This window comes from Bos indicus, chromosome 21, assembly GCF_029378745.1.
Source record: "Bos indicus isolate NIAB-ARS_2022 breed Sahiwal x Tharparkar chromosome 21, NIAB-ARS_B.indTharparkar_mat_pri_1.0, whole genome shotgun sequence".
Classification (NCBI taxonomy): Eukaryota; Metazoa; Chordata; class Mammalia; order Artiodactyla; family Bovidae; genus Bos; species Bos indicus.
Genome location: NC_091780.1, coordinates 34,245,210 through 34,258,998, shown reverse-complemented (window position 1 = coordinate 34,258,998; position 13,789 = coordinate 34,245,210). Strand labels below are relative to the sequence as shown.

Here is a 13,789-nt window from a genome sequence, read left to right as displayed (position 1 = left end):
GGCCAGGTAGTAGGGGCCCTGCTGAGAGAAATCACGACCCCCACGTGCCCAGAGTGGGGCTGGGTGGCAGAGCAGCCCTGGTGTAGGGGAGAGGTCACCCTGGGGACTCAGAATGCCACCTTGCTCCTAACTCATCTTCTCAGGTCCCGTATCTGCCCGTTTCCCTTGCCCCTGAGCAACTCCCAGCCTAACGCAGTCAGTTGCTGTGTGACTATAAAGAGGCGAATTTTTAATGACTTTTCACATCTATGATGTTGTTGTCTTTGAAAGAAGTCATCTCAAATGACTAGACATTTAGTCCAGTGACTGCTCTGAGGGAATCTATAATTCCTCCCTGGGGAGCTGCCTTCAGAGGCAGTTCAAGCCACACGAGGAAATCTGTCATGCTGTATGGCCACACCTCATCTTCACACAAAATCAGTATAAACCGCCTGCTCACTTCATCCTATTTTCCTGGCTTGTTTTCCTTGAATGACTGTTTCTAAAAGTAAAACACACCCTATATTTGAAGATCTACCACCTTGGAGAGAATCTAATGAAAACAGTATAAACTCTGAAAGCTATTCGCAAGTGTAGTTCCAAAGCCATGTGTTAGCTGGCTCTCCAAGGACACACTTCTGAAGGACAGCACACCCTCAAGCCCAGCTTGGTGGTCACTCACTCGGCCATGCCTGTTCTATGTATATCTCAGACCCAGCCACCTTCCCCTCTTAACACTTGTCTCCCCTTCTCTATGGCCCCACTGAAAGACTTCATGGTTTCTTTACCTTCTCAAAACCCCCAGCTCTCCATCCATTCCTGTGCTGCCGGTCCTCTTATTGCAGGGCTCAGACGCCAAGGGCTGAACCACTAGAGTCCTCACTTCCTTGGTCTATTTAATAAAGGTCCTGACACTCACAAACCTGCCAGTATCGAGAAGAGCCAGTGACTTCTGTTCAGGGCTGTCAGCATTAGGCACTTAGAGCCAGTGACAGACCCAGGCGGGCACACCACTGACAGGAGGAGCATGCGTTTGATATTCCCTGTCGGGTTGGCACAGAGCTGGTTGCTTTGACTCTGAGAAGCACGTTGTTTGTTTAATCTGCATGGTAGTTTCGCTTATTAAACTTCATAATATTCAAGACATGATGAAGGGAAAAACAGTCCCTGCTTTCATGGAGCTTACGATCCTCCTGGGATACCAGACGAGCATAAGTGAAATATGTGTAATTATTTGTGGAACTTGTAGTGGTTATAATAGAAATTCGGAGAGGAAAGAAAAATATTCGAACCAAGGTGGTTAGAAAATTGTTCCTGGAGAGAGTGAACATTGAAGGCCCGTATAAGGAGGATTTGAGCACATCATTTTAGAGTTGATGAAGAGGAAGAATAAAACCCAAAAAATAGAGGAGAAAGAATTTGGGTTGTGGGATGAGGGTGAAAAGACCCAACTGATTGAGTGAGAGTAAGTTATTGGAATGTGTTTGAAACACATCATACGTAATCTTCTAAGTGGGGGCTTCCCTGGTGGCTTAGATGGTAAAGAAGCTGCCTGCAATTCAGGAGACCAGGGTTCAGTCCCTGGGTTGGGAAGATCCCCTCGGGGAGGGAATGCAACCCACTTTAGTATTCTTGCCTGGAGAATTCCATGGACAGAGGAGCCTGGTGAGCTACAGTCAGTGGGGTCGCAAAGAGTCAGACACAAGTGAGCAAATAACACACATACAATCTTCTAAGGAGTGTTCAGGAACCTGAGTCATGATATTGAACATGTGAGGCGGGCTGGGTTGGCAATAAGAGTCATTGTGGGTTTTTTAAACTAGGAAGTGAGTAATGGGGTGAAAGTGGTGTTTTCATCAGATTGTCTGGCAGTAGCATGCAGGTTGAACACGTGGATTCAGGGCTGCTAGGGTCTCTAATGGGGAGCCAGTGAGGGCCTGGCCCACGGTGATGGCTGTAGAGAGCAAGTGAGCTTTGAAAGGTGCCTCAGAGGAGGAATCGGTGAGCCTCCAGACAACCTAAAGGTGGGGAAGAGAGAAGAGGAGCAGTCTCCCTCTGAGGTTCCTGCCCAAGACCTCTCAGAGCGATGGTGTTGCTGAATGAAGAGGCAAGGATGGGAAAAGGGAGCTCGCCTAGGGGATGAAGGGGAGCTGAGTGTGAACATCAGACCTGGAAGTGAATGGGTCACGTATAAAGATGTTCCGGAAGCTTCTGGAACTGACATCTTCAGGGTCCTGTGGGAGGGAACCTTGGAAGTGGTCCTCCAAACTCTCAAGGCAAGGCCATGAAGGCTCAGGCAGACCAGCTATAGAGGAAGGAGACCTTAGCCCTGTTCTGCCGGGAGACCAATTTTGTTGTGTGAGACCTTTGTGCTTATGACAGGAATGAAGTCTGCTGTACAGAACAGCACAGGGAGAAGTTAACCAGCGTGTGCGCTATTGTGTCTTAGGAGCATGCCGGCAGTCCTCTGACATTTTACCAGTGATCCTTTGGATTTAACTCCGTGGCCTTTGTCAAGACAAAGGTCTTCAAGGCCTCTAGCTCCCTCCTACACTGAGGAAGGGGGCCTGGGACCACCATAGCAGTGCCCTGTGTTTGCGCTCACACTGCTTCTCCCTCATAATCGTGGGACCCTTCACTCCACTCTGGCTTGAATTACCCTATAAAAAGAGCGAGGGCAGTGTGCAAGGACTGAGATGAAAATGCCATTCCTTGAGGGGAAAGAAGCAGGAGGAGCTGAAACAAACAGCCCTTCTCTAATCAAGCTGGCCTGACGTCCACCAGGCAGTCAGTGAGACTGCAGCAAGCCGGAGTGGGGGTGGGAGGGGGTCTGGCGGCGGGGGGGTGGGCAAGGCAGAGGAGGAGCAGCCGGTGTACAGTAAAAGGACTTGCCATCAAAAGGCAACAAGTCTCATACGGTGCCCCGGACGGTGACCCTTCCCGCTGGAATTCTCCCCTCTGACCTCCAGATCATTAATCCCGGGGCTGCCAAATGACAGTCATCCATCACGCCTCCTGACGAGCATCCCGGCTGCCCAAGAAAGGAGCCTGGCCGCGCCCTCCCTGCCGTCCCCGGGTGCTCATTAGTGGGCCTTCCTGCTCCGGGCCAGGTTTCCTAATCAAGTCCCTGACTCCTGTCACTTCCCTTCGGGGCCAGGGGGCGGAAGCAGCTCTGACCCTCCCTCTTTCAGAGGCCAGGGAGGGGGTGGAGTGATTAGTGGGGAGAGAACTGTTGAGTGGTTTTTCATCCCCTTGGAGACCTGTGTGCCCAGCAGCTCCTTTGACATGGTGGGGACACAGGAGACAAAAAAAAAACCATTTCTCTATCCTGCAGCAGGAGAAGAGATAAGGAGAAAACAAGGCAGGATGAAAATAAATTAAAGCACGGTTATAAACGGCGCTGAGAGCTGCAGAAGAGAAGCCCGGGAGCTGTCCATGTGGACAGTGGGACAGGCCCTCCCCTGTGCAGGGGTCAGGAAAGAGTTAGTTCACTGGGGAGGCAGCCAAATGACTTCTGAAGGCTCTAGAGGACTGAGTTGCCAAATCATTCAGTTCAGTCGCTCAGTCGTGTCCGACTCTTTGCGACCCCATGAACCGCAGCATGCCAGGCCTCCCTGTCTATCACCAGCTCCCAGAGTTCACTCAGACTCACGTCCATCGAGTTGGTGATGCCATCCAACCATCTTATCCTCTGTCATCCCCTTCTCCTCCTGCCCTCAATTTTTCACAGCATCTGGGTCTTTTCAAATGAGTCAGCTCTTCGCATCAGGTAGCCAAAGTATTGGAGTTTCAGCTTCAACATTAGTCCTTCCAATGAACACCCCAGACTGATCTCCAAATCATTAGGAGTCATATTGCTAGCAAAAAATAAACTCTTTGAAATCATGTAGTCTGGCTCTCTTATTTACAGCGGGGAGCAGACCCAGAGAGGCCATGTGCTTTACCCAAGGCCACACAGCCTGTGAGTCAGACCTATCTCTCTGTTCTTCCTGAGGAGACCTGGCAGCTAGTCTGATAGCTTCCAGGCTTTGGGAGTTTGACTCAGATTACACTTCTGAGCATATTTGTGAACATGTTTCCAACTCAGCAAAACGTGGCCATGCACAGATGTCTTCTTTCTCTGCCTGAAAATGACCTAGCCCTGTGTTTCTCTCCTTGCACCATCGCAGGGACCCCCATCAACCGAATCCCCATTATGGCCAAGCAGATCCTGGACCTGTACATGCTGTATAAGCTGGTGACGGAGAAGGGGGGCCTGGTGGAGATCATCAACAAGAAGATCTGGAGAGAGATCACCAAAGGCTTGAACCTGCCCACGTCCATCACCAGCGCCGCCTTCACCCTGAGGACCCAGTGAGTGGCCTGCGCCCTGCAGAAAGGCGGCTGAGGCCTGCAAGAGGGAATTAACCTTGAGGCAAGGAAGGAAGGAAATTCCACCATGTAGTGAGCAAAACGGGCGGAATGCCTGAAAGAGCCAGGAGCTTTCTGAGATGAATCCCTCGGTCACCTCAGTAAACTGAGAGTGCCTTTTCTCAGGCGTGTCCTGTGTCTGTTGCTTCACCTTTCCGTTTCGTTTCATTTCATTCATTTCATTTCACCGGCAACCCCACCAAGCAGGTTTTGTCCCTGTTTTCCAGATGACAAGAACTAAGTCTCAGAGCCTAGATTGTTTGGTCAGAGCCGTATCAGTTAGTAAGCAGGCTGAGGTTCATACCTGGACTTCTGTCTCTGAAGTCCACAATCTTTCCAAGACATCTTCTCCTACACAGTACCCCACTCTAAGCCTGGCTCTTTATACTTGACATTCAGCTTACCCAGAGGAAAGCAGGCAGGCCTCCACTGGGATTGGTGACCTGTTTTTGTACCCATTTGAGTTAATTATAAGGGTGGCAGGAGCAGGGGGAGCATTGAAGAAGGGGGTCCAGAAGCGAATCTGTTCTTTGGGAACTCGGGATGTTGCTCTGTGAAGAAGACAGAAGGATCAGCCGTGTGTGGCTTGGGTGGCTTGTTAAGGCCTTGCTGAAAAGTAGAAGGGTCTTATCCAGTGAAACAGTTCCTGCAGAAGTTGGGAACAGAGCGACAGCCAGCAGAGCCATCTTTCTCCGAGAGTTCTTAGGTAGAGAACTGCTTTCTTGGGGCATCTCACACAAAGCGGGACGGCACTTCTAGGCCTACCCACAACGGGAAGGGTTGCGCCTGTCTGAACAGCTGACTCAGAACGGTTAGGAGATCAAGGAGCCAGAAAGACATTGCAAAACATGGCATTTCCCCTTTCTCCCAGGGCACTGGAAAGGTGCCACATGGACACAGAACATGAGTGATGATAGCCGTTTCCCCGATGAGCCATGACTCTAGTTCCAGCCGCACTCAGCCCTGGGTGCGCTTAGGGAGCCTGGGCTGGGGTGTCCCGCCATCCTGAGGCTCCTCTTCCACCGAGTTCTCCAGGTCGTGCTCCTTCGTCCTGGAGGACAGAGCCTGCCCCACAGAGGCCCCTTGCAGAGGATCATCAGCTTACACTGGGCGGTCCTGGCACTGCATTTTGGGTGATCCTTCCTTCCTTCCCTCCATCCAGGTATATGAAATATCTCTATGCCTACGAGTGCGAGAAGAAAGCCTTGAGCTCCCCTGCTGAGCTGCAGGCGGCCATTGACGGCAACAGGAGGGAGGGCCGGCGGCCCAGCTACAGTTCCTCCCTCTTTGGCTACTCACCCACCGCTGCTGCTGGGGCCCCTGCCCTCCTCTCCCCACCCAAGATCCGCTTCCCCATCCTTGGGCTGGGCTCCAGTGGTGGCACCAGTGCCAGCGGCTCTCGAATATCCCCAGCAGCTCCTCTCAGGAAAGGTCTGCAGGGCTCCTGGGGGAGAAGGGGCACCAAGCTCCCTGGGTCCAAGATGCAGGAGGGAGGGCGGGTTGTGGGCTGCATCCAGCTCTGGTGCCTTTGTCAGGTGATGGAGTCCCGGTGACCACCGTGCCCGTGCCAAATCGCCTGGCTGTGCCTGTGACTTTGGCTGGCCAGCAGGCCAGTACCCGGACGGCCACGCTGGAGCAGCTGCGGGAGCGGCTGGAGTCAGGGGAGCCTCCTGAGAAGAAGGTGTCCAGGCTGTCAGAGGAGGAGCAGCGCCTGGTGCAGCAGGCTTTCCAGCGCAACTTGTTCAACATGGCACGGCAGCTGCCCATGAAGATCAGGATCAATGGCAGGGGTGAGCAGCAGCCTGTGTGCCAGGCCCCGGCTCCATTCAGGGCGGGTTCATGTCCAGGGACTAGGGTGGGGGCCCTCCAGGTGTTGCCCCCAGCCCTCTCACCCAATCCACAGAAGGATCTAGAGACCAGGGAGTCACTTGGGGGTTCAGTGGCCACGGAGACCTCAGTTCACCAAGCTGAGGTCATTTTCCAGGGTGCCTGCAGTTCCTCAGGCGTGCCCTGTTTTGTAGCAAAAAGGAAAAGCAGTTGTTCAAAGAGGAGGAGCTGGAGACCTTCAGGGCCAATTGCGAGGTCTTCCCTGTCCACTCCTGCTTTTTGATCTGTCTCAGTTAAAGGGCTTGCCCTTACCCCCCACTGCCCCACCACCTGGAAGAAAGACTGCGCCCCACTCCCTAGGCCCAGCAAGGGGCCAGAGCTGCCTCAGGCCGGCAGCCAGTGGCCCTCAGGAGGGAAGGGAGGAGGAAATACAAGTTTGGCAGCATAATTGACATCTGTCCCTTGCCCTCCACATTTTTCAGATGCCCCACCTTCTCATCCCTACAGCCACACACCCCACACCCCTCATTCCTGTTTCTCCCCTTTCCCCCTCACACATTTCTTTGCTATTCTTGACTCTCTCTCAGAACAAACATGAGCAGGCTTGTGTTGGGGGAAAATCAGGTGTGAAGGGAGCTGTGTGTATTCCCAGGCAGCCCCTCCCTGTCCCACTCTCCCCTGGTGAGGAGCCCAAGGAAACGAGATGGTGGCCCAGAGCAGGGCTCTGCCCTGTTCCCTGCTCAGGCCAGCTGCCCCTGGTCCTGCACGAGCCAGAGGCTAATAGATGAAGCAGCTCATCTGGAAGAATTATTGGCTCTCAGCATCAGGAACGGACAGAGTCTCAGGTGGGCCGGGCAGAGGCCTCTTGTGCCAGTGCCTGCCGCCTTCCATAGACCGTGGATGGCTCAGATGGAGAGGGAGTGACAGGGACTAGATAGGCAGACCCCATCCTTGAGGACACCCCAGTCTAATTAAGGGGAGGAAGAAGCCAGGCGAGTTCTCAGTGGATGGGGCTGGTCTTAGTGATCTCCGACCCCTTCGCCCATCCTGGCCCCCCGTCTGGTGGATAATGGGTGCTCAGGGTTTGTTGAATCACACTGAACGCATCAGTGCACAGCTATGAGCCGAGGTCCGCCTCCTTCCCAATGTGACCCCTCTTCTCTGAGAGCAGAGCGAGTTGGGGAAGTGAAGTGAGTCAGTGGAGAAAGCAAGCAATAGGATATTGACCAGCCTGGGTCTCCTGCCAGACCTCATGCTCGAGAAGGTTACACGGTTGCTTTCGAACTCTGGGAGGCCTTAGCCTGCTGCGGCCGGGCTGGGAGGGTGGCCAAGCCTCAGAGGGGGTGACGGAAATGCCCAAGGGCTTGACCGGGCCTGCCGTCTCCCTTGTCCCCAGCAGAGGACAGAGCAGAGGCCTCGGCGGCAGCACTGAACCTAACCACAAGCAGCATTGGGAGCATCAGCATGTCTGTGGACATCGATGGTACCACTTACGCAGGTAAGGGAGGTGCAGGCTGGCAGCCAGTCTCGGTGCTGCTCCCCGCAAGGCCCCCTCGCCCCACACTCCTGTCTGAACACCTTCCCAGGGGGCCTTCCTTTCATGTTGTCTCAAAGTTCTAAAGGTAGAGTAGTTCTGGATGAGGAGGACTGAGGACTGCCAACAGGATGGCAGGTCCCCCTCCACCTGTGACGGAGTCATAGAGACCCCTTGTCTAACCCTTTTTTGACCAATTGGTTGGCTCGCTCATTAAAAGAAAGTCATTGAATGTAAGGAATCATAATCAACTCCATCCATGTCTTTAATATTGTATTGTAAACTAAATCGGGGTTTCCCAATGGCACTAGTGGTAAAGAACCCTCCTGCCAGTGCAGGAGACATAAGAAACATAAGTTCGATCCTTGGGTCTGGAAGATCCCCCGGAGGAGGGCATGGCTGTCCGCTCCAGTGATCTTGCCTGGAGAATCCCATGGACAGAGGAGCCTGGTGGGCTACACAGTCCATAGGGTCACCAAGAGTTAGACACCACTGAAGCGACTTAGCACACATGCATGCGTAAGTTAAATGTGTCCGCCATTACAGTCTTCCTAAGCACAGGTCTCCTTTCTTTGACGGGTTCATCGCTAATCTTCCTAAACATGGTCTGGGGACACTTCCCTTAGAGCCTTTGGGGCCTTTCAGCAAATTGACTGCCCGCCTCAGCAGCTTAGACACACCTGCTGGCAGGGCAGTATCGGCACCAAGCGCACCACCCTGCCTGGAGCCTCACCCAGAGTTAGGCAGCAGTGAGATGGTGAGGGACTGAACCCCTGCACCTGTCTCTGCTCTCGCCACCTGCTCACACTGCCTTCTCCCCTCCTCCGCTCACTCAGGTGTGCTGTTTGCCCAGAAACCTGCAGTCCACCTCATCACAGGATCCGCCCCCCAGAGCATCGGCAGCAGCTCCAGCAGCAGCAGCAGTTCTCACTGCTCACCAAGTCCTACCTCGTCCCGGGGCACCCCCAGTGCAGAGCCCTCCACCAGCTGGTCCCTCTGAGGGGCAGGACCCAGCTCCGTACTCCCCACTCTTCCTTCAAGAGCGGCGGAAGTTGATGCACAGAATTTACCTCATCTCATGGAGCCCACATCAGACACCATTTGGCCAGATGTTGAGAGTTTGGACATGTCCATCTGCCCAGGCTCCATCAGGTCCTGCTGTACTCTAGAGGCAGGGAGAGGCTGGAGGGGCCTGACCGGGCAGTGTTGTCCAATCAGGGATTGTCCTGGAGAACTGGGCGGGGTCTGTGGGCGTCCAGCTTCCTCCAGGGCTCCCAGGCCCCCTCCCATCCCGGGCACAGTGTATTGACAATCTGTAAGCTGACACAGGGCTGGAGGCTCTCCACACCCTTTCCCCTTTAATTTATTTCTCTTCCCCTGCCTTCTGCTGTGACTCCAGGGTCACTGGTGTCTTTCCCTGCTCAGCTCCCCCATCTTTAACTCCCATGTGGGGCTGCTTGGAGCCAAGAGCACACCTCTGCGGCCCTTCTCTGCTGAGCATGGGATGGGGTCCTCCCAGTCCACCTTGCCTATACCATGTTTGGTTCCCGGAGTGTGGGTCCCTCAAATTCATGTCTTGAAGCAGTCCTCAGGGCCCCATATCCCTTTTTAATGGTTCCGAGCAAGGGCTGATAAGGGCAGTCCTCAGGACCCAGGGCCTGCTGGGGATCTGCCAAGGGAGAGGCAGAGCCCCGGGGGTGGCCCAAGCAGGCCCTGGCACCCACTCCACTGGCCCTTTTCTGACCCACCCAGACCTCAGGCCCCTGCCCCTGCCCCCGCCACCCTCCATTGGTCCCTGTTGGCCAGCTCTCCCAGGAAACAGCCTGCTTGTCCCTCAGGCCCCACCTCTTCTCGGCGGGGGGCCATCTCAGCCCCTCCATCCCCAAACCTGCCAGTGTCAGGTTCATTGAAATACCTCAGATTTGTAATTGTTGATGTTTGACTCTTCAGGAAGTATTTGCATCTCTGAAATCTTTTTTATATGTGTTTGCTGACTTTTGTGGGTTTTTTTTACTTTAAAATTTTTATTGTTGTTACTGTAGCACCAAAGAAATGAAAGCAGATGTCCCCCAAAGCCGAGCAAATGGTTTGGCACCCCAGCCCCTCTGGCCCCTCCCTAAGATCCCCCAGTGAGGAGGAGGGGGAGGCGGCAGGAGAGATGACTCAGGGATCACAGCGGCGGGAGGAGGTGGAACGGAGGGACCCCTCTCATGCAGGTTGGGTCCTGAAACCACACTGGTTGTCAGGATGGCCCTTGACCCATTTCCCACCAGAGCGGGGCAGTCCCTCACCAGGCTAGGGGCAGGGCATCTCCCCTTCACTCAGTGTTCCCACCTCAGGGCAGGTGCAGACCGTGGAGGCCATGAAGCCTGCAGGGGTCAAGCTGCCCCAGAGGGTGAGGAGATGCTGAGAGAGCTCTGTCTCTCCTCTTGGATGCTGGGGTGAAACAGGCTGCTCCTGTGTCATAAAGAAGAGGTGATTCTCACACATGGCTCAACTCTCAGTCAAGTTCGCTCTGCAGTGTTCACTAGAACCCCGCCCACTGTGACATTATCCGGCGGGAGGCTGAGGTGGACCCAAGCCCACACAAGCCCCACGCTCAGTCTGGCTAGGAAAGGGAAATCAGACACGAGCACAGAACACATACCTCAGCCCGGTGAGCTGCAGCGCCACCAACTCCATCTCCTCTCTCTCCCCTAGCCCCCAACACCATCTCACTCTCACACACACATACACACACACACACAGTCCCATCCGCTGGGGGCTGACCCTCTCCTGGCCTCACCAGGCCAGCACAGGGCTGGGCAGAGAGGGGCATCTGGTGTCTGTGTCAGGGAGGAGCCTGGTTGGCTGGTGCTGGGCCCACTTGAAGGCATCACAGACATTTGGCCAGTGTGTCTTTCTCAGGACTTTGGTCACGAAGGATGGACCCTTGCCACCCGGAGGACACAGGGACCATGTGCTGTGTCTTCCTGGTTGTTGGATCCTCTCCTTTCCCCAGGCAGCTTGCCCAGTCTCGCCCTCTCATCAAGGCCTTGCTGCCCTGAGGGGCAGCAGCAAGGTCTCAACCTGAAAGCCAGAGGGTAGGCATGCCCGCCAGTGCCCCCAGAATGAGGCCCTGGGCCAAGAAGAGCTCTCCGGACGGTGCAGCCCTGAGGTCACATGGCAGCCATTGACCGGGGCACTCTGTCCCTTCCCCTTCCCCATCTTGTATTTAACCAGGAAAAAAATGTGATAGCACAGGGGTAGCCTAGGCAGTGGATGAATACCTCAGAAGTCCTCTTGCAGCAAGTGTCTGTATATGTTGTGGTTATTTTCTATCTTACATGTTCTCGAATGTTTATATTTCAATAAACCTCTACCTCTTCACACAAGCAGGACACAGGTGCTTTGGCTCTTTGATTTGACAGTAACAGGAAGAGGGCAAGGGACTTCCAAATAAAAGGGGCTAAATAAACTATTCCTCTGATCCCTTGATTTTTCCTAAACTTTCTCTTCACTGCTCACTCACTGTTTCCCCAAAGCACTTACTCTCAGCCTGTCTTCTGTATTAGCTGGGTGCCTCTGATACTGCATGACCACCCGCACTGACCCCTGGCATCACGTCAGGGTCCCAGCAGGAACAGGGCCACGAGCAAGCCCTCTTTCAACTGCTAAGTACAGTCCCCACACTTACAGAGCTCACACTCTTGTCTGGAAGGCACACACGACTCTCGACAAAACATGATTGGAACCCATGGGCAGATAAATGCTGGAGCAGCTCACTAGGGAATCCCTGGAAGGCTTCCTCAGATCAGATCAGATCAGTCGCTCAGTCATGTCCGACTCTCTGCGACCCCATGAATTGCAACACCACAGGACATTTCATCAGGAAAAATGAAGTTGCAAACAAGACATGAGGAAAAGTGGACGAACTGATCCATGTGGTATCAGGATCTGGCACTGGGGAACTGGATAGTACTGGTAGACAAAAGTGTGGCTGGGGCCAGGATGGAGCCCAGGCTGAGGGATTTGGGCCTATCCTCAGCATCAGGATACTACTGCTGTGTTTTGAGGAGGGCATAGGCTTAGAGGCTTTTCTAGAAGGGTGACCTGGAACTGGGAGACATTCTAGATGTGGACACCCTGGGACACTGCCACTGAAACTTAGGCCTAGGCCCAGGCTGCTCAGCATTTTTCTCTACCGCAGTGCACATCCTATGGGCACAACCTGGGACTGACAACACTAAGAGAAACGGGCAGAGAACTAAAGCACTGGGCAGGTTTGTGATTGTCCTCCTCCATCCATGACAGACACCTCACCTGTCAGACCTTTCTCTGCCATTTTGAAGTGCTGGAAAGTGAGAGTGACATTGGGACAGTCTTGAACCTCTCACTGATATTTTAAAAAAATTTTTGAAAGAAAGAACCAACCCTTTAGTACTTATTTACCCATAATTGGGATAACACGTCACAACTTCCAGAGACACATCACAGGGCTGCCACGTGGAGATTCAGCGGGCCTGTTATAGGAGGAGGCCGCCAGATGAGAAGAAGCATGGTCCAAAGACATATTAACAGCATGGAGTGAATGTGAGGTGACACTGAGGGAGAAGTGGCAGCTGAATAAGGGTCCAGTGAGAAATGGAGAATCTGGGAAGAACAAGGCACCAGGCCTGCAGTTCCATTCCACTCTCAATTAACAGGAAAAAAAAAAAAAAAATATATATATATATATATATAGAGAGAGAGAGAGAGAGAGAATATCTAAGACCTTGAGAAAAGAAGAGTTCTTCAAACTAGACCCTCCAAAAAAAAAAAGTTCATCAAAAGATACCAAAAAATAAAAAACTGGCAGGAGATACTTGCAATACAGAACTGACAAAGGAGTAATGGTCAGAATTTTTTACAAATGTTTAAGACAAAAGCAGTCTTAAGATCAAACCAGTCAATCCTAAAGGAAATCAGGCCCTTATTATACAGAGCGAAGTAAGTCAGAAAGAAAAACACTAATACAGTATATTAATGCATATATGTGGAATTTACAAAGATGGGAACGATGACCCTATATGCGAGACAGCAAAAGAGACACAGATGTAAAGAACAGACTTTTGGACTCTGTGGGAGAAGGTGAGGGTGGGATGATTTGAGAGAATAGCATTGAAACATGTATATTATATGTGAAATAGATCGCCACTTCGGGTTCAATGCATCAAACAGGGTGCTCAGGGCGGGTGTACTGGGATGACCCTGAGGGTTGGGATGGGGAGGGAGGGTCAAGATGGGGAACACATGTACATCCATGGCTGATTCATGTGAATGTATGGCAAAAACCACCACAACATTGTAAAGTAATTAGCCTCCAATTAAAAAAAGAAATCAGGCCTGAATATTCATTGGAAGGACTGATGCTGAAGCTGAAACTCCCAATACTTTGGCCACCTGATGTGAAGAACTGACTCATTGGAAAAGACCCTGATGCTGGGAAAGATTGAAGGCAGGAGGAGAAGGGGATGACAGAGGATGATGTGGTTGGATGGCATCACCGACTTGATGGAGATGAGTTTGAGCAAGCTTTGGGTGTTGGTGATAGACAGTGAAGCCTGGTGTGCTGCAGTTCATGGGGTTGCAAAGAGTCAGATACGACTGAGCCACTGAACTGAACTAAAGACAAAAGCGAAAAAGAAAAATTGAGCAGATGGGGCAAAGTCATAAACAGATGTTCTGCAGAAGGGGAAATAAAATGACTGGACATCAGTGATCAGAGAAACATACAGAAAAAACATTCGCTGTCATCAGATTGTCACAAGCTGTAGTCTTAAAATACCAGGCCTTGGATTCCCTGATGGTCCAGTGGTCCAAAAGAAGGGACATTTGATCCCTGGTCTAGGAAGAGTACACACACTAAGGGACAATTAGACCTTTGCACCACAACTATGGAGCCCTTACGCTATAGAGTGTGAGCACTGCAACAAGAAAAGTCACCGCAAGAGTAGCCTCTGATCGCTGCAACTAGACAAAGCCCAGCAGCAATGAAGACCTAGTATGGCCAAAAAAAAA

General features: G+C 52.5%; 1 protein-coding gene across 2 annotated transcripts in view; it reads left to right on the top strand.

Annotated features, from left to right (window-relative positions):
* ARID3B (AT-rich interaction domain 3B) overlaps nt 1-11,124 on the top strand; it is a 48,243-nt gene extending 37,119 nt beyond the window's left edge. Inside the window, exons 5-9 of one of the 2 annotated variants that reach the window (XM_019983882.2) lie at nt 4,149-4,332; nt 5,552-5,820; nt 5,925-6,179; nt 7,616-7,714; nt 8,587-11,124. In XM_019983882.2, the coding sequence (XP_019839441.2) occupies nt 4,149-4,332; nt 5,552-5,820; nt 5,925-6,179; nt 7,616-7,714; nt 8,587-8,750 (971 nt within the window). In that variant the 3' untranslated portion in view covers nt 8,751-11,124. Of the gene's footprint in view, nt 1-4,148; nt 4,333-5,551; nt 5,821-5,924; nt 6,180-7,612; nt 7,715-8,586 lie in introns of both variants that reach the window. The other variant, XM_019983881.2, reaches the window with a different exon arrangement.
* The last annotated feature ends 2,665 nt before the right edge of the window (nt 11,125-13,789 follow it).